The sequence below is a fragment of the Rhinolophus sinicus genome, chromosome 17 (assembly GCF_057876585.1).
Source record: "Rhinolophus sinicus isolate RSI-liver-muscle chromosome 17, RSI-T2T, whole genome shotgun sequence".
In the NCBI taxonomy this organism is placed as follows: Eukaryota; Metazoa; Chordata; class Mammalia; order Chiroptera; family Rhinolophidae; genus Rhinolophus; species Rhinolophus sinicus.
Window position 1 is genome coordinate 23,995,222 of NC_142517.1, and position 22,504 is coordinate 24,017,725.

The following is a 22,504-nucleotide window of genomic DNA, read 5'->3' on the forward strand; positions in this document are numbered from 1 at the left end:
AAGCCTCTTTATTTAATCAGACTTGACATTCTAATAGTCTCCCATAAGCCAACATTACAGGGGACAGAGTCAGTTCAAGCAGTCTACAGAAGGAATTCAGCTGAGACCATTAAACGGGGAAAAGCTTCTCCTCTAAAAATGCCATCATGTCACTCACTCCTGGAATGTTGAAGTCTAATAACAATGAAATTCTTCAGCGCTGTCACCATGACATTAAACCATATCTTTTCTAATCACATTTTAGATTATCCACATGATAGTCAATAATCCTCCAGCTTTCTTTACTGAAGATCCACAAGTCCTTCTTCCTTCATTTTCCATTTTGCTTCTTTTTACCACACACACACACACACACACACACACACACACACAGTGTTTCTGTGCACATACGCATATATGTCTTTCATTTCAGAGTGCTATATAATCAATCTTCTTCAATCTTCTGAGGCCTGAAGTTATTCTTATTACATACTGTAACTTTAAGTTCTGCTTTATCCAGATTTGGAGCAAGTCCATCAATCCTTAAAGGTTTTTTGATGGTCAGATTTTCTTTTACCATTGACTCTTTTCCTTCTTTCTTTTTTTTTTTTTCTCTCTCTCTCTGTCTCTTTTTTTTTTTTTTTTTTTTTTTTTTTTTGCCTCTTGAGTAGCAACTGCTTTATTTCCCCTACTGCTCTTGAAATGCCTATTCCATGTTCTTTCCTTCTCTTAGATCTCCAGATATTTTCCCTGCTTTTTTCCGTGCAGGCGTTCTTAGCTTAATTCTTTCATTTCCCCTTTTGTTTGCTATAATATACAACATTACCTTATAGCATATAACATGCTCTTGATGCATATTATAAAGATAATCTTCCTCCCCAGGACAACTATATGCAAAGTGTCCTTTCTTTCTTTCTTCTTCTTCTTCTTCTTTTTTTTTTTTTAATAACTGTGGACATCAACATTAGCCTCCATTTCTGAACTACTTTTCCATACTTACCGAACACTAATTTCATGACTTTGTACAGTCTATCTTTGGCATATCTCTGAATGACCCCATGCTGGTAATTATCTCTAACTGAAGAGTACTGGGTTGGTAGTTAAACTCGGCTTCCTCTTGCCACAGCTGCCCTTCATACATACATTTTTTTTGTTTTTTTTTTAATGCAAACCTTTACCAGTCTGCAGTTTCATTTTAGCATCTGCCACTTGGGAGATGCTAATCTCTCATGGTACCTTCACTGCAAACTCTAATGTCTCCTACAGCCAAAATGTCATGCCTGAGAGGAATGAACAGAGCTTTTAAACCTGACTGGTTAATGCAATCACCGCAAAGTTTTTCTAGCCTTGCATTCCACTTTCTCTTGAAGCACCCATAATCTGAACCAAATTCAGTTTCTCTGCTGCTCTGAAGTTCATGTCAAACTCCTCATTTCCAGGGACTCAATTACTGTAAATATGGCCCTTGAGCTCCTCCCAACTGTATTAGTAATTAGGGTCCCAGTGGCAACATGCCTCGGGGCTGGTTTCCATAATGGAAGCAGGACCTCATAATTCATCTTTGACTGAAGGAAGACTTCCAGTTCCCTAGCAGGAATGCAGAGTTTTTTCTTTCTTTCTTTCCTACTTTTCTTCCTTACACCCTTACAGTGAAGGCAAAATAGATAAGACAGCAGTATTTTTCTGCCCTCTGCCTTCTCAGTTCATTCATTCTGTTCTGCTCCTCCATTTGCTCTGTAAATCTCCTCTTAGGTGCTCACATTGTTATTTAACGTCTCTGCCACAACAGTAGGCGGCCAGGGCCTGCTCTCACCAATCCTGGAGCAGTCTTTCCTCCACCAGGTTCTGCATAGCCTCAGCATGATCCTCTAGCTTGAGACTTTGGCGTTTGCCTGTCACAACTGCATTTCCTGAAACGCTTCTCTTCCTCCTCTTCCCTCCCCATCCACCAATCACATCGATGCATGGTCACACTGCCTTCTGCACCAGAGATGATAACGATTTCATTAGTTGATCACATCTTCTCTGCATTTATATCCCCTCCTAAAAGAAGTAGCTCACCATTCTCTTTACGTGGAATCTGTCAGTCAGCCCTAAAGGAAGGCTCTGATTATTTGGCCCTCCCCTTTTTCCTCCAGGCCAAACAGAACTGGACAATGTCAGTCCACAGTCTTTCCCCAGGAATTTATCATTGAAAATAATGCTAGGCTTTGAGTGACGTCCATGTTGAGTCATGCCCATGTAGAAAGAGAGAAAATTCATCAGCAAAGAGAAGGAAAGAAAGAGGAGGAAGAAGAAAGGGAGGTAAAGAAGGAGGGAGGGAAAGAAAAACAGTGGTTGAATAGAGAAAGGCAGAGAACATGTCTTGGAGAAGTAGAAAGAATAGGCAAAATCCCTGATTTTCAAGGTCCTATGTCCACTCCCTTGTGAAACTCATATTCCCGTACCCTTCCAAGCAGACTCCCTTTATTTACCCAAGCTGATTTTGATGAATTTGGTTTCTGATACGCTAATGCTCCTTTATCAAGGTAAAAACAATGCAAGTATTATAAATTATAATGATAATAATGACTATAATAATAGCTACTATTTACTGTGCTCTTACTATGAACTAGGCACAATCCTAAACCATTTACATAATCACATTCTACAGCTAAATTGTGATATAGGAGTTATTTGATGAGAATATTAATACAGGACAGGTTTGGCAATGTGTCTAGTTACACAGTTGTTAGGTGACCCTATCTGACCTTTGAACCCAGTTCTGTCTTCCCCAAAACAATGTGCTATGAGCTAATATATAAAAAGCATTCCAAATAGTTCATGGAACATATGTCATAGTTCAATATTCCTACACCTTTAAGGTTTTTTCAGTTGCTGGGTAGGAGGAGCTAGATCTGTTTTAAACTGGCATAGCCAAGCAATGTCAGGTGGGATCGTATAAAACCTTGCTACTCAGAGTGTAGTGGTTGAATGAGGAGCTCGGACATCAAAGAGAACTGGTTAGAAATGCAAGTCTTCGGCCTCACCCAGTACCTACAGCTGCCTTTGAGCAAAGATCCTGCAGTGATCTGCATGCATATTCAATTCTGAGAAACTGTGCTAAGAGGTTCAAAGTAGATGTCAGTGAGCTAAGATAGTATGTTACTTACCTAGTTATAGTAATGATGATGCAGTCTCTAACAAGTGTTTAGCTGGAGTATCAGGTGTCTAGAACTAGAACTAAAGCTGAAAGATGTAAATCAGAACTAATTGCAGGTTCTGAGGTTTTGCTAAACTCTATCATTGAAAACACAAGAGTTTATCAAGGAATAACTAATTATTTCTCCAACCTGAAGCATTCTCTAGTCTCTATTTTGGTTCTTTGTCACCTGCAAACGACTTTCTATATTGCTTGTCATTTTATTCCATTTCATTGTTTTTATAGACAAGGGATGGAACTAGTTCACCTAGTATTCTCACTCATTGGATGCTCTCTTTGGTCACCCAGAATCTTTCCAGACAGGTGCCCAAAGTTTGGCTTGCTAAAGAAGACTCTCTGGGATTAGCCCATCCTGCCAGCCTTTCTACAAGAATCTAAACTAACAAGATTATAAAAATGGACACAACACTCATTTATTTTAAGTTGTTTCACATTTTGAGTGCTACTGATGAAAACTTCTTATGAACTTTCGAGAGAGTCAAATTCCAAAATCTGAACTATGAGTGACAACAATGTCTATTAACTTTAATATTGAAAAGACGTGAAACACTCAGGACATAATTGAGATCAATACTCCTGGAGTGAGCTGATGGCAGATGTGACTTAACATTAAAAACAAAAACAAACACTAACAGGTATCTCTTTATTTTCCACATGATTTTCATTTGCCTATTTGAAATTTAGCTTATATATTCACTAAATGGATTGTATTAAAAGTCAGTAATAGGGTGGATACAATAATGATGACAAATAACTCCAATAATGTCATATTCTTATCCTTTCTGTTACCCTAGAAACCTTCCATGGATCCATAATTATGGTGTAAGAATTCAGATTTGAGTATCTGGCTCTAAAGATATTTGGGCACCCACAGGCTTTATGAATATCTATTTCCCTGTCTTCTTAAAAAGCTAAGTGTATAAAGAAATTGTAGAAAAACTGGCGTGTAATATAGCATTTCTTATCTGTCATCAGTAAACATTGTAGGACATGCCTTCATACACCCAGAGAGGTCAGAGACAAAGGGAGCAAAGGGAATATTTAGCAGATAAGGATGATTAGAGAAAGACTGGAGTCTTTTATTCTGGATTTAACAAAATTATTTTAAAAATATTATAAAGTGCCCAAGACTAGGGACTAAAGCTTCACATGGATGGGGGGATAAGGGAAGTAAATATTGAAAAGTTAATACAGGAAAGCAGTTCCCTTGAGTATCCTTAACTTCTGGGAGCAAGAAATATTCTGAAGGATGGAAGAAGATGTTAGTGGCCTGGGAGTTTATAGGTTCTTGCAAGTGACAGGGCACAGATGGAAAATCAAGCTCTGTGTCGTCTGCCAAGGGGCAAGTACTCAATAGAGATATTACTCTGACCACAGAAACATGTAGCCTCTGTCATCTCACTACCTCTCCTACCATCCTCTCCTGACACCCACCTAGATTTAAAGCTGAATAATTGAAAAGCAATGCTCAGTAAGCTTTCCAAAGCTCGCTACCTATTTCTCTGCAAGTACCTTGCTTTCTCTTCTTTCCTCTCCTGGATTTCTTCGTCCTGCTTCTCCCTTTTTCCTTCTCCCCTCTCTTACCCAGGTTGTCCCTGGTCTCTTGCTCTCCTCTCCTCACTCCAACCTTGGAGCACCAGGCTCGCTGTCTCCTATTCTGTGTCCTATACCCCTGCTGTGATTCTTAATGAAATAAATTTCAGGAAGTCTACTGATTGGATCCATGACAAGTGCATAATTTATAGGAGCAGCTGGGCCCTTCCCGGCACAGGACAATCCGTTCATTCTTTCTCAGTATATCTCCTTTTCCAATTGCACTCCACCTCAGCCCTCTCACCTTCTCCTACCTCCTTAGGGGACATCAGCTGTGAATTCCTTAGATTCTTTCTGCTCCTCTTTCTTTCTCCTATTTTCTTCTTGGGAAATACAAGAGTCTCCTCACTTTTCTAAGGTATATTTCAGAAGTTATCACATCTTATTTATTATACTTAGAAGGCTCTCTCTCATGATCCTCTTATCTCCTAAATCAGGGTTTCCTTTTCGGGGAAACATGGTATGTTCTTTGCATTTCAAATTAAATGGTAAAAATCAAAGTCAGGCATTTACATCATTAATCAAATACAAAACAAATTAACACAAAATGTTTGGCGAAAATCACTTACATTTACAGAGCATATTCTTTTCATATCTTTAAGATACTTATAGTTGGTCTTCAAACAACAATAACTACTGACATGTTATTGTATCTTAGATGGATTTTATTTTTTCTGTCATTAAATCTAGTTCAATGTTTTACAAATAGAAAATTATCAACAAACGGAAACTAAATACATGTATATTATTTCCACAAGGCACCATTTTGATTTAAAATATAGCTTAACCATATTATAAATATGTAGTTAAATATGCTGAATGTAAAAGCAGTGTTTGCAACATTTACCTTTTTAACATCATTTAAAAGAAGTCTGTGGTGCACTCTGGACAACTATCTCCTCCAAATTCCTGGTAGTAAAGTGTTAAGTTTTCTGAAAGTACTTAATGCTATTTGGACTAAGTGTACATTTCAAAACACATTATGAGTTAATGCATTTGCAAAGGACTTCTGAGTGAGGTTACATATTGCTTATGTTGCAAATGAAAAATGCAAAGGAGTAAGAAGTTAGGACCTATTGAGTACCAATGAAACCCTTAATGGTTTTCAATGCTTCTTTCCCTCTTAATAGAGTATCAACCCAGTTAGTGTTATCCCAATCAAACAATATAAAAATGTTTCATGTTAAGGCTCAGAATTATAGAATCTCTTCATTGGGGGCTGGAATGAAAAATGAAAGATAATCAAATCCAAGCCCCTCATTTTATAGATGAGAAAACTAAGGCCTGTATCACTTATCTCAGTTAAGATGGTTTTCAAAAACATTCATGCCCTTTGAGTTATTCACTCAGTTTTATCATTTATTTTCATGCTCTTCAATTGACCACAATTCAAAATACGAGTGTGCTTACCATATCTTGCGTTTGGATATGGTCCTTTCCGTACATGTTTTTCCAATGGAATTTTCCTTTGTGATATGAAAGTCAGGAGCTCCTGGGGTTCCTTTGAGTATTTTTAAAGATAAAACCATCAGGTAATATCTAGGACCAGAAAGAAATCTTTCTGGTATATATTTCACAGATATTTTCTTTTTGGATTTTTTTCCCCCTCTTAAGAGAAGAGCCTTTGTTACTGTTTCACATAAAATATACTGTTAATTAGTAAATGTCAGGAAATGCTAGATTCCATTGCTGTGTGGGCCCATTCAGATATGTCTCTGAACAGCTAATAATTCATTTATTTTCCAATTAAACTTAAGTACAATTTTGAAATGCATTCACACCATGAGAAAGAAAGTTTTTCTGTAAATATAGTATTTTAGAAAGTCCCAGCCTATATTGCTAAGGTACTAACCGGAGATCATTGTGACTAATCACTTTAACCTACAGAAACAGGATTGGTAATAAAACCCAAAACCATACCTTCATCACTTTGGAGTTCTACGTAATTGTCTTTTACGTCTACCTGTATAAAGCTGTATTCAAGTTATTTGCAAACGGTATATTTTTAATTATTCTTATTGCAGTCTCTAATCTTTAATTAAATGTACTAGACAAGCGCATTTGGGGAGCTTGTATTGTTAGTAGGTGGTAGGTATCAAGTTAAATTGTGCTGAAGCAACCGGAAGTATCCACTAATAATATTTTTACGAGGCCCTTTTAGAAGTCTCACGTTGATATTACCAATGACGTCGGTTTATTAGCTTGTGGTTAATTAAGAAAAACAATATTGAAATACAAAAAGAAAAAGCAGACTAGAAGAGTAGAAAGCGACTCTCCCCACCCCCCTCCCAGCCCTCCCTCCTTGGAAAGCTCGAGTTCTCTTGGAGTAGCAGGTTCCTGCATGTGCCAGGAATCCGGTCTCCGTGCAGCGAGTCGCACTGCAACGCCAGGGCGTTCCCAGCGGGGGACTGCTGGCTGCTAGGAACCTGCACACACCTAGCGTGGTCCTTGAGGGCCCTAGAGACTTCTGCCTCGGAGGGGTCGGCTCTAGGCTTGTAGGCAGAAGGCTCTGAGCGGTCAGAACGGTTTCCTGTGTGTCAGCAACTTCACTTTGCAGAGATAGCCGGCGGAAGAGCGAAGGAGCGCTGGCGGGCCAATCGCTCCCCAGCAGCCAGCCCTGGCCGGGCGCGCCCCTCGTCCTCGCCGCCGACTCCGGTAGCAGCGGCAGGGCTGAAGCTGAGCGCGCCGGGCCACTGGGGAGACCAACTCCCCAATAGACGCCTCCTGCTCGGGACGAACGCTCGGGAGAGCGCCCGCGGGGCTTGGTGGAGGCACGCCCCTCGCCTCCCGCGGAGCACAAACTCCGCCCACCCTCGCGGGGAGCCGGGCTCTCCAGCCTGACGCCTGCACTCGGGACCGTGCCGGGCCTGGAAAAGGGTCCTGGAGCAGTACTGACGGCGAAGGAGACTCTCAACCCAGAAGCGCACGAGTCTGCGGCTACGCGCTCGAATGGCTCCCAGAGGCTGAGCGCAGGGGGCGCGGAGGAAACGGCGCGGGCTCCAGAAACAAACTGCTTGCTTGCAAGGTAGGGAAAAGAAAGATGCCCAAACGAAGTTGATCTTTGGGGGAAGGAGGCTGGGAGCACCCTCCCCACGACGAAGCCCAGCATAGCCAGTTTGGCTGGACCTCCCTGAGCCCCCGGCTCAGACCCGCGCGGCCCCTCGGGAAAACGCAGTTGGAAAGTTGTCGGCGGCGTTGCCCTGCGCGCCCTGTTGTGTAACCTCGGCGCTGCCAGCCGGACCTGGAAGTTGCTGGCCCGTCTGCCAGCCCGGTTCGGTCCCGGCCTCGGGCGGATTTCATGGCCCGCGGCGAACGTGGGGCGGGAGCCGGCGTGGGCGAGCCCCCGCGTGCCCCCTCCCTCGGGGATCCCCTGCACCCGCTCCCTTCCGCTCGCCGGCTTTTCCGATGCTCGCTGCGCCCCTCGCCGCCACCGCCCTCTCGCCGCCGCTTGCCCCTCGGAGCCGCCGCCTAAATCCGCGAGGAGAGAATGACCGAGGTGCTGTGGTCTGCTGTCCCCAACGGGACGGACGCTGCCTTTCTGGCCAGCCCGGGATCTCCCTGGGGGAACAGCACGGTCGCCTCCACCGCCGCCGTAGTCGCCTCGTTCAAATGCTCGCTGACCAAGACGGGCTTCCAGTTCTACTACCTGCCGGTCGTCTACATCTTGGTGTTCATCATTGGGTTCGTGGGCAACAGCGTGGCCATCTGGATGTTCGTCTTCCACATGAAGCCATGGAGCGGCATCTCTGTGTACATGTTCAACTTGGCCGTGGCCGACTTCTTGTACGTGCTGACTCTGCCCGCGCTCATATTCTATTACTTCAATAAGACAGACTGGATCTTTGGGGATGCCATGTGCAAGCTGCAGAGGTTCATCTTTCACGTGAACCTCTACGGCAGCATCTTGTTCCTAACCTGCATCAGCGCGCACCGCTACAGCGGCGTCGTGTACCCGCTCAAGTCCCTGGGCAGGCTCAAGAAGAAGAATGCCATCTACATCAGCGTGCTGGTGTGGCTCATCGTGGTGGTGGGGATCTCCCCCATCTTCTTCTACTCGGGCACTGGGGTCCGGAAAAATAACACCACCACCTGCTATGACACCACCTCGGACGACTACCTGCGAAGTTATTTCATCTACAGCATGTGCACGACCGTGACCATGTTCTGTATCCCCTTGGTGCTGATTCTGGGCTGTTATGGATTAATTGTGAAGGCTTTGATTTACAAAGACCTGGACAACTCGCCTCTGAGGAGGAAATCAATTTACCTGGTGATTATTGTACTGACTGTTTTTGGTGTGTCTTACATCCCTTTCCATGTAATGAAAACAATGAATTTGAGGGCCCGGCTGGATTTTCAGACCCCAGAAATGTGTGCTTTCAATGACAGAGTTTATGCCACTTACCAGGTGACAAGAGGTCTAGCAAGTCTCAACAGTTGTGTGGACCCCATTCTCTACTTCTTGGCTGGAGATACATTCAGAAGGAGGCTCTCTCGAGCGACCAGAAAAGCTTCCAGAAGAAGTGAGACAAATTTGCAATCAAAGAGTGAAGACATGACCCTCAATATTTTATCCGAGTTCAAGCAGAATGGAGATACAAGCTTGTGAAGACACAAGAATCCCCAAACACCCACTTTTGTAACATGGTAGGATGCTTAATAGAGCCAAGTGCTTGTTTTTTCCCCTTTAAGTTTCTAAAAGTTTAGAGAAAAATCAAACCAAGAAATTAGTGAGTTTAAAAAACAAACAAAAAATAACTGGAAATGCCTACACCCGTACGTAGCTTGTTTGGGTTTGGGTTTGCTTTCAAGGCCTCCCTCCCTTCTTTCTAACCCGAAGTATGTATAATAAAATACTACTATCCCAGTTAAATATTTACTTTCTCTTCTGCCTTTAAAATTTACAAGCTCCTCTGTTTAAAGTGCACTTGAGTACCGGAGCTGTTTTGATGGTAATAATTTCTTCAAGAAAGCTGACCACCTGAAACTTGAGTTTGCAATTCATCTAGTCTTTAATGTTTTTAATGATACATGATAGGAACAAATTGAAACACCACATTCTCAAAGTTAGCAGTAAGATGTAGCAAAATACTGAACTCAGTTTATTTCAGTATGAACAGATCTCAGCTGGGTGTCATTTTTGGTCCTATAACCATAGGTGGTAGCTAACTGAGTTTCTTGGATACTTGAATAGAAAAGTAAAGCCAATGAATTTAAAAGCCTATAAAGTGATAATTTTCCAGTTATTTCTAGAAAACTGTTCAGTATATGTTGGGTCCTAAATGTTTGGTGATGGAAGCCTGCATATATCATCTTGTAGGTAAATGCATTCAGAATAATCAAAGTGTATCTACTTTCCTTGTAAACACCAGGAACTCTGTTAGACTTCCTGTGATAAAGAGCATTTACTTGCATCACTGCTGTGCAATGCCTTAGGAGTTTGTTTGTGTTCCAGTACACATGCTCACTTGCATCTGTAAAAACAATTTAAAAAATCACAGATAAGTTACAGACCAAAGTTGAATAACTGAGCAAGTTGAGGGTTGTAGGGCAGGAGGGTATTATCAGAGGGAGAGGTGGTGACAGTCAATTCACAATGCATAGCCCCCAAGCACATTCTCAAATGTATGAGGCAAGTAGGGAGAAGACATCTTTACAATAAGGACGTTAGTTTAAATTAAAATCATGGTGAAATGTTGGGAAACATTAAATGCAATATGAAAAGAAGGCAGAATTTGTTTAGGTTGTGTTTATAGAATGAGAAGCTATAATCCTTTACTAGATCTAATATCCTCGTAGTTAAAGGGAAAACAAACAAACAAACAAAAAAACCTTGAAATATATGAGAAAGGGAAATAAGGAGAAGTAAATTTAAGTACCTAAGGTACCATAGCAGTGAAAAGTAAGTTGCAGAAACTACTAATAGTTTAAGAGAATACCACTAGTCAATGTTTTCTTTTGTATTTTTTTTCTGTCAGGGCAGTAATAAGAAATCTGTAAAATACTTCAATAATTTTAATAATTATTTTCAATGAATATTGAATTGCTGCATTTCTGGCCCTTAAAGTCTTTAAATTCTGTGTAATGTAGAATAATGAGGTGAGGTAACAATTTATAACTCCGAACACAGAGATCCCCTGTCAAAGAAGTGTTTAATAGGAAAGCTCTTGAGAAGTTAAATAATTTGGGGCCATGTCTTAAAGTTAAAACCTTAGCGCCCCGTGGGACATAGTGACAGGTTCAGTCATAGGTTGATTTCAGTTCGTGCAATGCCTGGGTGGATTGCAGATTCATGAGAATCTTCTTAGAGTTGCTTCAGTTTATCTAGTCTCAGGCCACTAAGACCAATGAAGAAAAGCTGTGTTTAGCTTCCTAAAGTTATTCTTTTTCACATGCTCAGTGTTAACACACAGAATTATAGAAGAAACCTTGTAGATGAGATATCCTACCTGTACCTCCTCATTTTGAGGAAACCTAAGGTTAGTTAGGTTCTTACTTGGTTAGGGTCCTACAGCATTTTCTATTGTGGATTCCTCAAAGAAAATGTCTAAAATATGTCATTACTGTTTTGTTCCTGTCAAATGACAGTGAGACAGGATTAATATCACTCAATTGACCAAAATGGAAATTTCAACGCCTGTACCATCCTTGAACTCAAAGGCTAATGGTACACATTTGTGTAGTGTTGCCTCACCATTTACTTTAGTTTTCTTCCATTTAGGTCTCAAGATGACCACCCTGGTTTAAAGTATGTGTTAAATACATTGTTTCAGCTTCCAGAGAACTTTCTTATGGAGTGCCGATCTAATGAAAGATAGATAGTGACTAGAAATTCCCTTTTACTTTTTGGCATGTGATGTTTTTTTTTTGTGTGTGTGTGTGTGTTTTTCCCCACAGTGTTTCTTCTTTAGCTTTATACATCACATAGTAGACAATGATGACATGTAAATGCATGTCAAATAGTAACAAGAATGATCTCACCAACTCCTTCCAGGCAAAAAGAGGTCTCTGGGAAGAGTCTGTACTAATAGTGAAAACATACAGAGGCTCAAGATGAAGCAGTGATGTATTGGCTTAAAATCTGATTTGTGATATATGATATGAATACCTATTTTAATAGTAAAGGCAGAAATCTGTTTGCATTTTGATGAAAGAACTGCTAAAATTATAACACTTGTCAGTTAACTGAATTTCACAATACAAAACTGTTTTACTGCCAAGTTCAAGGTGTTTTATGGCACACAAAATACATCTTTGACTCTTTGAACATCAACGTGTTTGCAGTGAAATGATGAGAAAACAACCCAAGAAGAGATATAGCATGAGTGTAGCGTTCAGAGTTAAAACCATGACATTACCACTCAGCCAGCTATAGAACTTTTGATCATCTCAACACCATTTATTAGTGGATCAGAAAGGTTGGACGACATCTGTCTGTTGGGGCTTTGGAGGAATGTGGAAACATTTAAACTCCTGACAACCAGAGGTGTATAAAATCTGCTACCCGGACTCTTCAATTCCAGTCCTTGGCTAAAAGTTCTTACAAAGTTCACCAGTGGTGATGTGGACCTACGACCTGTAAGTTTTCTCAATCTACTTGTGTAGTACACTAAACTGCATTTGGATACAAGAGATACCAGTGCTTGTAGCAGCTGGAATTGGACTAGTGACAATAAAGATGTGTAACTAGTTATAGATCTATTGAAGCTTTAACATTGCTGGTCAAATTGTAGCTATCATAATAGTATTTATTAATGAAGCTTACAGTTCTTTAATTGTACAGGTTGAAAGACTTTCTTGAAAGACCCAACACACCGATGTAAATTATATTTATTACAATGTATAATATTAATGTCACACTGGTGTATTTTGCATAATATATGGTACATAAAGTGAGCTATTGTATATTATGATGCTTTTCAAATATCAGTATCATGAAATGTGTAAGTCTTTACAGATTTTTTTTATCTAAAGTATGAAAATCTGTTTTGTGATACAAGTGGTTAATTTTCTCTAGAAATGCTTTTGCATGTTTACCTTTTTTTTAGGGTTCTTTCTATACAGACACAATTTGGTGTCAAACTATCGTAAGATCAATAGAAAATAGAAAGCATCTTAGCCAGACTGGATCTGTATTGTGTACATTTTTATCTAATATTATAGAAAAGTTTATATTGTCCTTTCACGGCATTTAGAACTGTGCCCCCAAATATAATCAGAGCTTCTATTTCCAAATGCAGAATGCTTGTCCTAAATTCACAGTAGATCTCTAAGGTTTTAGAAGTCTGGTGGGATGGGCATTATTGATACAACATTAGAATTTAAGGAAAGACTTTAGGGAGATGGGGAAAGAGGCAGCTGGTGTAATCAGTTACTGTGCTCAGAATCTGCTTAAATGTTTGTGCTGTGTTTTTTCTTAAGGTGAAATAGTAAAACCTTAAGTTATTAGAGATGGAGTTTCTAAGTAACACTACCAGCAAGTTTAACACTGCTATTAATTCTAGTCTGTTTTATTTGTTCAGTGAATAACTTTAATTCCAAGTTTTATAGTGATTACTGTATTATATTTGGCTGCTGAATTCTGTTACAATTTTTATTCTGTTGTACATTGTATTATACACATCATTATAAATTAATATGAAGGGGAATATATGTGACATATAAAAACGTGTGAATTTGAATTCTGGTATGTTTTAGTGCTTTTGCAAAAATGTTTATTTTTATATTATCTGTGATTTTAATATAGATAATCGAACTAGGTTTCTTTGTGATTAATAGTGCCATTGAATAAGTGATATGGAAACAGTGTTACTTGACATTTTGAGCTTTCTCAGGTTTATCTAAATCAATGGTAGCTTAACAAATTCCAGACTAATTGTGCGCAGTTGTGTTTTTAATAAAAGGAATGTAGAGTTCCTATACATTTGCATGCAGGAGTGTACAGTATCGTGTGTGTGTGTGTGTGTGTGTGTGTGTGTGTCTAAGTCATGACAGCCAACTTTGCATCTGCTATTGATAATAACACCAGAGTCTTGATATAATCAAGGCCAAGAGAATTGTACCTACCACAAACAATTAAAATGGAAAAAGTCTCAATAAAACTATGAAATGTGGTCTGATGCTTCTATCTTATTACAGTGTTAATACTCACAGGTTTCCCCAAATTTTGACACGTACTATTATACCACCTGGCAAATGCTGTGGAATGTACAGAATTCATGTCATGTCTTAAGGTGTAGCCTGGATTGTTAAGAGCAGAGTTAAAGAACGAATCCTGGTGCAAAATAATTGATAATATTATTGTTATTTGATATTATTAATAGGTATGTGACCTACTTCTGTGAAGAAAATATGAAACGCAACCTTAGTACGTATTTCCCGTACTAGTGTTTTATGTTTAAAATCTTAGCTGTAATCTTTTCTCTTTTTTGTAATCCATGCAGGTAATCATACTAACAATCCTTTGTGGTTTCTGTTTATCTCTTAGCCTCCATTGCCTGTTTCTCTCAAGTTTATTAGAAAGTACGTATCTGGTTCCATGCAGTGAAAAAGTATATAATGGAATGAAAGCATGCTTAAAGCATTACCATTTTTTCCTCAGTGTTAGAAGTGCACAGTGGTTTTGGGTTTTCTGTTTGTCGGCTGAGACAGGTGCCCTGTCATAGAATCCTGTGGGTAGAAAAGTGCAAATCTCTTGCAGCGCTTAAAATATGTCTCACTCCGTTTAAACTCTTTCCCTTGTTGTATCGCCCAGACTTCACTGCTTGGGAATCATCGCTTATTAATACTGGCTTTGGTAGAGTTTTATGCATGTGTGTGTATGTATGATACGTGTGTTTGTGTATGTTTATTTCGTGCATACATAGAAATTATACAGATAATTATCTTTCTGATTTAAGAAGAATTTACCATAAAGCTTTGAGAAATTTTTTTATTTTCAAATCATTTTGGGATTGGAGCCAGAGAAACTTCTCTCCCCACAAGTAAATGTACTGCAATTAAATTCTCTTTTACTTTAGTGGGCTGGAAAGTTTATACTCTCTTTTCAGGAGGTTTAGAATTTTGCCCCCAAATCTGATCAGAGTTTCCATTTCCGAATGCAAAAAGCTTGTCCTAAATTCAAAGTAGATGTATTATGGTTTAGAAGTCTGATGGGATGGGGAATTAAAGACAAAACAGATGTCACTAGAAATCCATGTTGAGACTAGAAATCCATGTTGAAACTAGAAATCCATGTTGATTTAACCCTCCAAGGTTAGATTGCTTTAGGGTAGACCCTGGGGACTGACATCTCCAGGTTCCATGGTTGCTGGGACCTATGGTGTGGCTGGACTGAGTCCCCTAGGCTGAGCCTCGGACAGTGCCGCAGCTCCTTGGAAACACGTGGATAAAGGGTCAGGGGGATGCAAGGCACCTGGGGACAGTTAGTACCGCACAGAGGAAAAAAAAAAACAACAACATGCTGCCTTTTCTGAGTACCTGACGAGGAGAAATCCCCTGCGTGGAGGTAGAAAATCCTTGATGATAGATTTAAACAAAAAGAGGCCTTGGAGATGATCCAATCCCACCACCTTGGTGTGCTTGTGAGATCTGAGAGTATTCACACACAAGTGGAGCTAGCAGCAGACTCAGGGCTCTCGTTCCTGTGTAAGTATTTCTCCCATATCCCAAGGCTCTTCACACTGTAGTTCTTGACGCATTCGTGGGTCAGGAAATCAGGACAGTGGGTTATGATCAGCACTTACTAATGAAACAAATAGAACAGATCAGAGTCCATAACTCAGTGAGTAAGTGTGCTGATTTTAATTTCAGACACACACACACACACACACACACACACTCACTCACATATACAACACAACACATTTATTTATTTACTTGTAACTTGGGTCACAGGGTACCTTGGATTTCTTACTGAGGTCATGTTCAAAAACATTGCAAAACCACTACTCAGTAAAAGGTGTCATCGAGTTATAGGAACTGGGGATGAGAAATTGTTTCCTAAAACTATTTTTAAATAAACACAAACACACTCAGTTGTTAATTTTGTTATATGTCCTCTTTCTCTCTCTTTTTTTTTTTTAAATATTTTTTTCTTCTGAAGACTACATTCAGAGTTCACAGTCATTTTAAAGCAATATTTAGCCTACATCTAAGGATGACTATTTGCAGTTAAAGATAGTATAAGTGAAACTCAGATTTATGTAAACTTTTACAGCATAACTCTTCATACTATTCTCTCTACTATGAACAGTTAACAGCAAAACAGCAAATGTCCACCATGTTTAAGAGCATCAGCTTTGCAGTCCAAACACCTTACATTTGAACCCATCTCTGCCACTTACTACTTGTGTACCTTGGCCAATGACGTAAGCCCTCTTGGCTGTGTATTCATTCCTCAACTATAAAATGAGCATAATAATTTTCAGCACATAGGATTTGGGGAGAATTAAGTGAAATAAAATATTTAAAACACCTACCACATAACACATAACAAATGATAGATATATCATTCTTGAGGCTGCTGAGGGTTTTGCCACTTCATGTGCTGCTTTGTTGTTGTTTCTATTTCTAGTATTAATATTTCTCCGGTCTTTCATGTCAGTCATAGAAGCTCTGGGGTTTCCTAGAAATTCACATTGTGGGGTTTGGAGCAGGTCTAGAAATTCTTGTGGGATTGAATGCATTTAACATTGTTCTTTTGGACACTCCATTGAATATCGGAGGTCAGATAATAAGCAAGTATTCAACTTTTTGATGCTTTTCATTGTGATAATCCCTGTGTGGGACAAAAGACATATAAGGCGAAGTGCATACGGCTAAAAATACATCAACAAGAAGAGTCTGCTGTCCTCCTTAGCTGGACCTCTCAGGCTCATGGTCTATTTTCAATCACCACAGTCCAGAGTCTGGTCTTCAGTTTTACAGGTCCAGAAACTTGATCTCTCCACAGTTCACCTAGAGTTCACCAATGCAGGGGCACTGACTCACACCCAGCAGACTGACGAGAGATCCACTTACCAATTAAAATGCCACCGTGTGAGTATACAACAGCTACATCCCAGTCACAATAACAGACATCTGCATTTTCGTTCAATCTAATTACGGATCAGAAAGCTGCAGGTTTTAAAATAAAGACAAAGAGAGGAGGTACTCTTAAAAAGCGTTTCCAGTAAGGCAGAGGAGCTGAAAGAATTACCTATCGCTGGAGACATTGGTCATGATACTCAGCATCTACCCCGTACATGAAAATATTCTGCCTGCCTGGGACAGCTTAGCAACTCAGAGTTTGAAATACCACATTTGCTTATTTTCAATCAGTCCCACCATTATTACTTATTTGCTTACAAATTATGTTGTAGTAATGTCTCCCAGTGGTGGGTGTGGCAGGAGGGTGGTGGTAGAGAAGGCTGCAATGCTTGCTGAGTTGGAGATACTTAAAAGACATCCAGTTAGAAAGGGTACAGTGTGGCACTACAAGTGCTCTTCCAGAGTTCAGGACAAAGTTATAACAAGAGATAGAGGTTTGGGAATTGTTCACATACAAATGAAAGCTGGGCGCAGGGGGTGAACCATAGGCAACACCAGCATTGGGGTGGACAAAGAATACTGAGCAGGAAGAACTGGAGTCGTGCGATTCTGGACCGCCTCTTGAGGAAGCCAGTCTCCGAAGAGAGTTTTAGGGAAGGCGTAAATCTGTGTCACTCATTTCAGAAAGGAACATAAAGGGTCTATCGGATTTAGAAATGAGAGAGTATTGGTGTTTCATTGAGATCACTTTTACACCATAAAATTGGTAATGATTACTGATCACGGAAGAAGTGTTTTGTTGATGATATTGAGGAAAATAGACTAGTAGTTCGAGGAGAAAACAGAGAGAGCAAAAAGTTTAAAGAGAGAGATTTTGATAATGTCAGAGGAAACAAGGTCCATGAGGAAATTGGAGTAGATGAAGGACATCAACAGGACAAAGGAGAAGGGATAGTCTAGGGAAGTAGCCGCTGTGGTTATTGAAGCTGAGCAGCAGGAGGGCCCTCAAAGTAGAAGAAAGCCAAGACTGTGAGTCTTGGACATTACACAGGTCACTGAGTAACCAGAAGACTGTAAGAGTGGTGGAGGAAACGGATTTGAAGGTTGGTGGATGAGAGCTCTGGGTAATGGGACAGCTAGCAAGCATTAGTTGGCATGACTCTCGAGAGCGATTTACATGGCAGGAGAAGAATAATGTCAAAAGCCGTGGAGAGCTGAGAAAATGCCTATCCCTTTTCTGGTGTGTTAGGGTAGCCCAATAGAAGAAATGGCCTCTACTAGGAAAAAAGAGTGAGCAAAATATTTTACTGGGGTATTGTCAGCAGCATTTGGTAAAAGAAGGTTGAGGGTACAGAAGTTTCATTTGGAAAGAGTTGTATTTCTGGAATACATAGCTAAAAGGGTAAGAAGCATGGTCAAGAGAGGGTAGAATATTCTGGAGGAAGAAGGGAAGTTATTCAAGCTTGCTTTTTATATGGGGGTGAGGTGTGAAAACAAATGAGCAAAGATAGCAGATTGGAAAGAGGGTGGACTTGGGGAGCAGAAAGGGAGAAAACAGATTCACTGTGGCTCAGTAGGTAATAAAAATTAAGGTTAACTCGGCAGAATAAAACCACACTCTGGAAAAATAAGCGAAGAGGTTTGCATTCACGCAGTTGGCAATAGAAAGTCATGAGAAGTTTGAAGTAGGGAAAATAACGTTTGGAGAATCTGGCAAGGGGGACAAAGAGAACTGCTAAGGATTGTTGCTCTCAACAAGATATTCAGAGAAGGGTGGTGGTGGGAAATTTGGAGGCAGACCATGAAATATTTTGTAGGAAGGAAGGATCAGTTGAGTCTGACGATGGAGAAGAGAAAAAGTCAGAGATGACTGAGGTTACATCTGGAAAATTCAGAACAAGAGTCGTGAATCTGACAGAAATAGGATGTTGGAAAGGGAAGCAGGAGAGTACCAAAAAGAGAAAAAGGTGTAAGACTCAAAGGCTCCTGTGTCAGAAGTATCACTCCATTTGTTTTACTGTACTTCAGCTTAGTTTTAATAAGCCTTTCTTCTGCTGATGACACAGACATTTAATTTCACTTTGTTCAGTTCCCCTGCCCTTGTCCTTGAAGTTGTGACTTAAATTTATAAAGGAGTGAAGTTGAAAGAAGGGTTTGTCATTTCTCAAACACGCAGACACAGGGGACTCAGAAGGCAACCTGTGTCTGCACCATGGACTGCTTAGTCACCCTTTGTTTTCATTCCCACGAGCCCTTCATTTCTGATTCTCTGAGCAGATACTCTGGCCTTCTTGGGATAACTGCATCTTATTACTGGGGAATGGGGCGGGCATGGGGCATCTAGTGAGCTCTCCCAGGCCATTCCCTTAGATATACCACAAAGCTACCTATTTGTATTCAAAGTTTTTTCATCCAGAAAATTTTGAAAAGAAAGAATCTTGGAATATCAAAAAAGGACACAGTAAATCAAAATATGGGTAAAGAGAATAGTTTTTCCTTCTTCTGAGTTTTCTAAAGTATGATGCTTGAAGCAAAAATTGTAATACTGTTTCATTTGGTTTAAAATGTATGTAGAGAAAATATTTAAGATGATAATTTTATAAATGGGGGAGAGTAAAGGGAGGTAAGGTTTCTGTGCTTCACTTGAACTGGTAAAATGATGACAATAGTAAATGGGAAAAGTTATGTCCATATAATCTAAAAGCTAGAGCTCTAACTGAAAAAGTTACACAAAGAGCTACACTCAAAAACAACATAGGCAACACAAAATGGAATTCTAAAAAAAATTAAGAAACCCCCAGAAAGGCAAGAAAAATCAGAGAAACAAGCAAACAAAAACAGAGACAATACAGAGAAAAAAACAAAAACAAAAAAGATAAACTTAAACATTAAATATAAATGGGTCCAAATATACCAAGCAAAACTCACAGATTGGCAGACTGGATTTAAAAACATGATCAAACTTTATTCTGTCTGTAAGAAACTCACTGCAAATACAGAAGACGGACGAGCTATTAGGTTGGTGCAAAAGTAATTGCAGTTTAAAAGGTTAAAAATAATTGCAAAAACCTCAGTTACTTTTGCACAAACCTAATAAAAGAAAAAGAAAACAAAACAATTGAAAAGAAGGAAATAATAAAGATAAAAACAAATTAAAGAATTTAAAACAAAATCAATAGAAAAAGTTAATGAAACAAAGAAGTCTTTGAAAAGATTAGTAAAAGTGACAAACTTCTTTGTCAGCAAGACTGACAAAAAAATACCAATTATCAATATGATGAATGAAATGCAATACAACTAAAGACCTGCAGACATAAAATATAAATAAATAAATAAAATAGTATTGGAATACCACAAACAAAAATTGACATCTTAGATGAAATCCTTCCAAAAATACAAATTTTTCACAACTCACTCAGTATGAAATAGATAATTTGAATAGTCCTATAACTACTCATGAAAGTGAATCTGTAACTTAAAATCCTCCCAAAAAGAAATCTTCAAGCCTAGTAGGTTTCACTGGAAATACAACCAAATGTTTAAAGAGAAATTCACAACAATCCCATACAATGTCTTCAGAAAATGGAAGAGGGAACAGCTACCAGTTTATTTATGAAACTAGTATTACCCTGATACCAAAACCAAACTACAAAAAAGGAAAACTAAACTATACACCGATATCTCTGATGTGAATAATCTTTAACAAAATATTAGCAAATAGAATACAAGAATGTATGAAAAGAATGATCATGACCATGTGGGACTTGGTATACAAGGCTGATTTAATATTTAAAAATCCATCTATATAATCATTATACTAACAGATGAAAACAGAAAAATCACATGATCATATCATTGATGAAGAAACAGTATTTGACAAAATACAACATTTATTCATGATAAAAATTCTTAGAAAAATCAAAACGGGAATTTTCTCAGCCTGATAAAGAGCATCTATAAAAAATACAAAAACAAACAAACAAATAAAAAACTACAGATAACGTTATACTTAATGGTGAAAGACTGAGTGCTTTTCCCTTAAGATTGGGAACAAGGCAAAGATGTCTGCTCTTATCACTTTTATTCAACATAGTGCTGGAAATTCTAGTCAATATAAGACTAGAAAAGCAAATAAAAGACATAGACATTGGAAAGGAAGTAACAAAACTGCCTCCCTGTTTGTAGATGATATGATTGCCCATCTTGTAGAAAAGCGCAAGTAATGCCTAAAACAAAAGTCCTGGAATTACAAAGTGAGTTCAGCAAGGTCACAGGATGTGATATACATACAAATATCAATTGTATTTCTACAAATTAACAATGAACATGTCTGTGCTGACATTAAAAATACAATGTTATTTACAATAATTCAAAAAATGAAATAAAATCTATGAAAACATATACAGGACTTGTATGCTCAAAAACCACACAAGGTGACAAAAGAAACCAAATTGCTAAATAAGAGACATAACGTGTTACTGGATTAGAAGACTCAATATAGTAAAGATGTCAATATTCCCGAAACTGATATATAGGTTTAATATAATTTCTATCAAAATTCCAGCAAGGCTTTTTGTAGATATAGACAAGATTATTCTAAAATATATATAGAAAAGCAAAGGAACTAGAATAGGTAAAACAATTATGAGAAAGAATAACAAAGTAGAAGGAATCAAGACTTCTTGATTTCAAGAGATTATATATATTGAATACAGTGCGGTGTTGGATGACAGATAGACACATAGGTAAATTGAATGGATTAGAGAACCCTGAAATAGAGCCACAAAAAAATGCCCAACTGATTTTTGACAAAGGTACAAAAAAATTAAATGGAGGAAAGACAGTATTTTTAACAAATGGTGCTAAAGCAACTGAACATCATCCATGGCTAAAAAAAAGGAAGGAAGGAAGGGAGGGAGAGAGGGAGGGAGGGAGGGAGGGAGGGAGGGAGGGAGGGAGGGAGGGAGGGAGGGAGGGAGGGAGGGAGGGAGGGAAGAAGGAAAGAAGGAAGGGAGAAAAGGAAGATGGGAAGAAGAGAGTAAGTTAGGAAAGTGGGAAGGGAGGAAGATCACCCTAAACCTCATACCTTATAGAAAAGTTAAATCAAAATGGAGCATGAACTTAAATGTGACACATTCAACTATGAAACTTTAGAAAAATCACAGGAGGAAATCTTCAAGATCTAGGACTAGGAAAAGAATTCTAGGCAACACCAAAAGCATGATCCATTAAGGAAAAATTAATAAATTGGATTTCACCAATCTTAAAATATTTGCTCTGTAAAAGACCCTGTTAAGAGGATTCAAAGACACACTAGGGAGAAAATATTTGCAAACTTCATATCTGACAAAGATCTAATATCTAGAACATATTTTTTTAAAACCCAACAGTAAAAACACAAATAATCCAAGCAGAAACTGGGCAAAAAGCATAAGGATAAACAGATGACAAATAAGCACAACGAAAGATGTTCAATATCACTAATCATTAGAGAAGTGCAAATTAAAACCACAATGAGATCACTACACACTTATCAAAATTGCTAAAATTTAAAAATATGACAACACCAAATACTAGTGAGGATGTGGTGAAACTGGAACACTCATATTAATAGTGGGAATGTAAAATGGTACAGGCTGTCTAGAAAACAGTTTGGCTGTTTCTTTTTAAAAAACTAAACATGGAACTGCCGTATGATCC

At 38.9% G+C, this 22,504-nt stretch overlaps 1 protein-coding gene and 1 long non-coding RNA gene across 2 annotated transcripts in view; both read left to right on the forward strand.

Annotated features, from left to right (window-relative positions):
- Window positions 1–22,504, forward strand: part of LOC148754746 (uncharacterized) — a 328,146-nt gene that overhangs the window by 161,836 nt on the left and 143,806 nt on the right. The gene's annotated exons all lie outside the window — the stretch shown is intronic.
- Window positions 7,136–13,888, forward strand: P2RY1 (purinergic receptor P2Y1). The gene has a single exon (XM_074326736.2). The coding sequence runs from the start codon at window positions 8,262–8,264 to the stop codon at window positions 9,381–9,383; it is 1,122 nt and encodes a 373-aa protein (XP_074182837.2). The 5' UTR covers window positions 7,136–8,261; the 3' UTR covers window positions 9,384–13,888.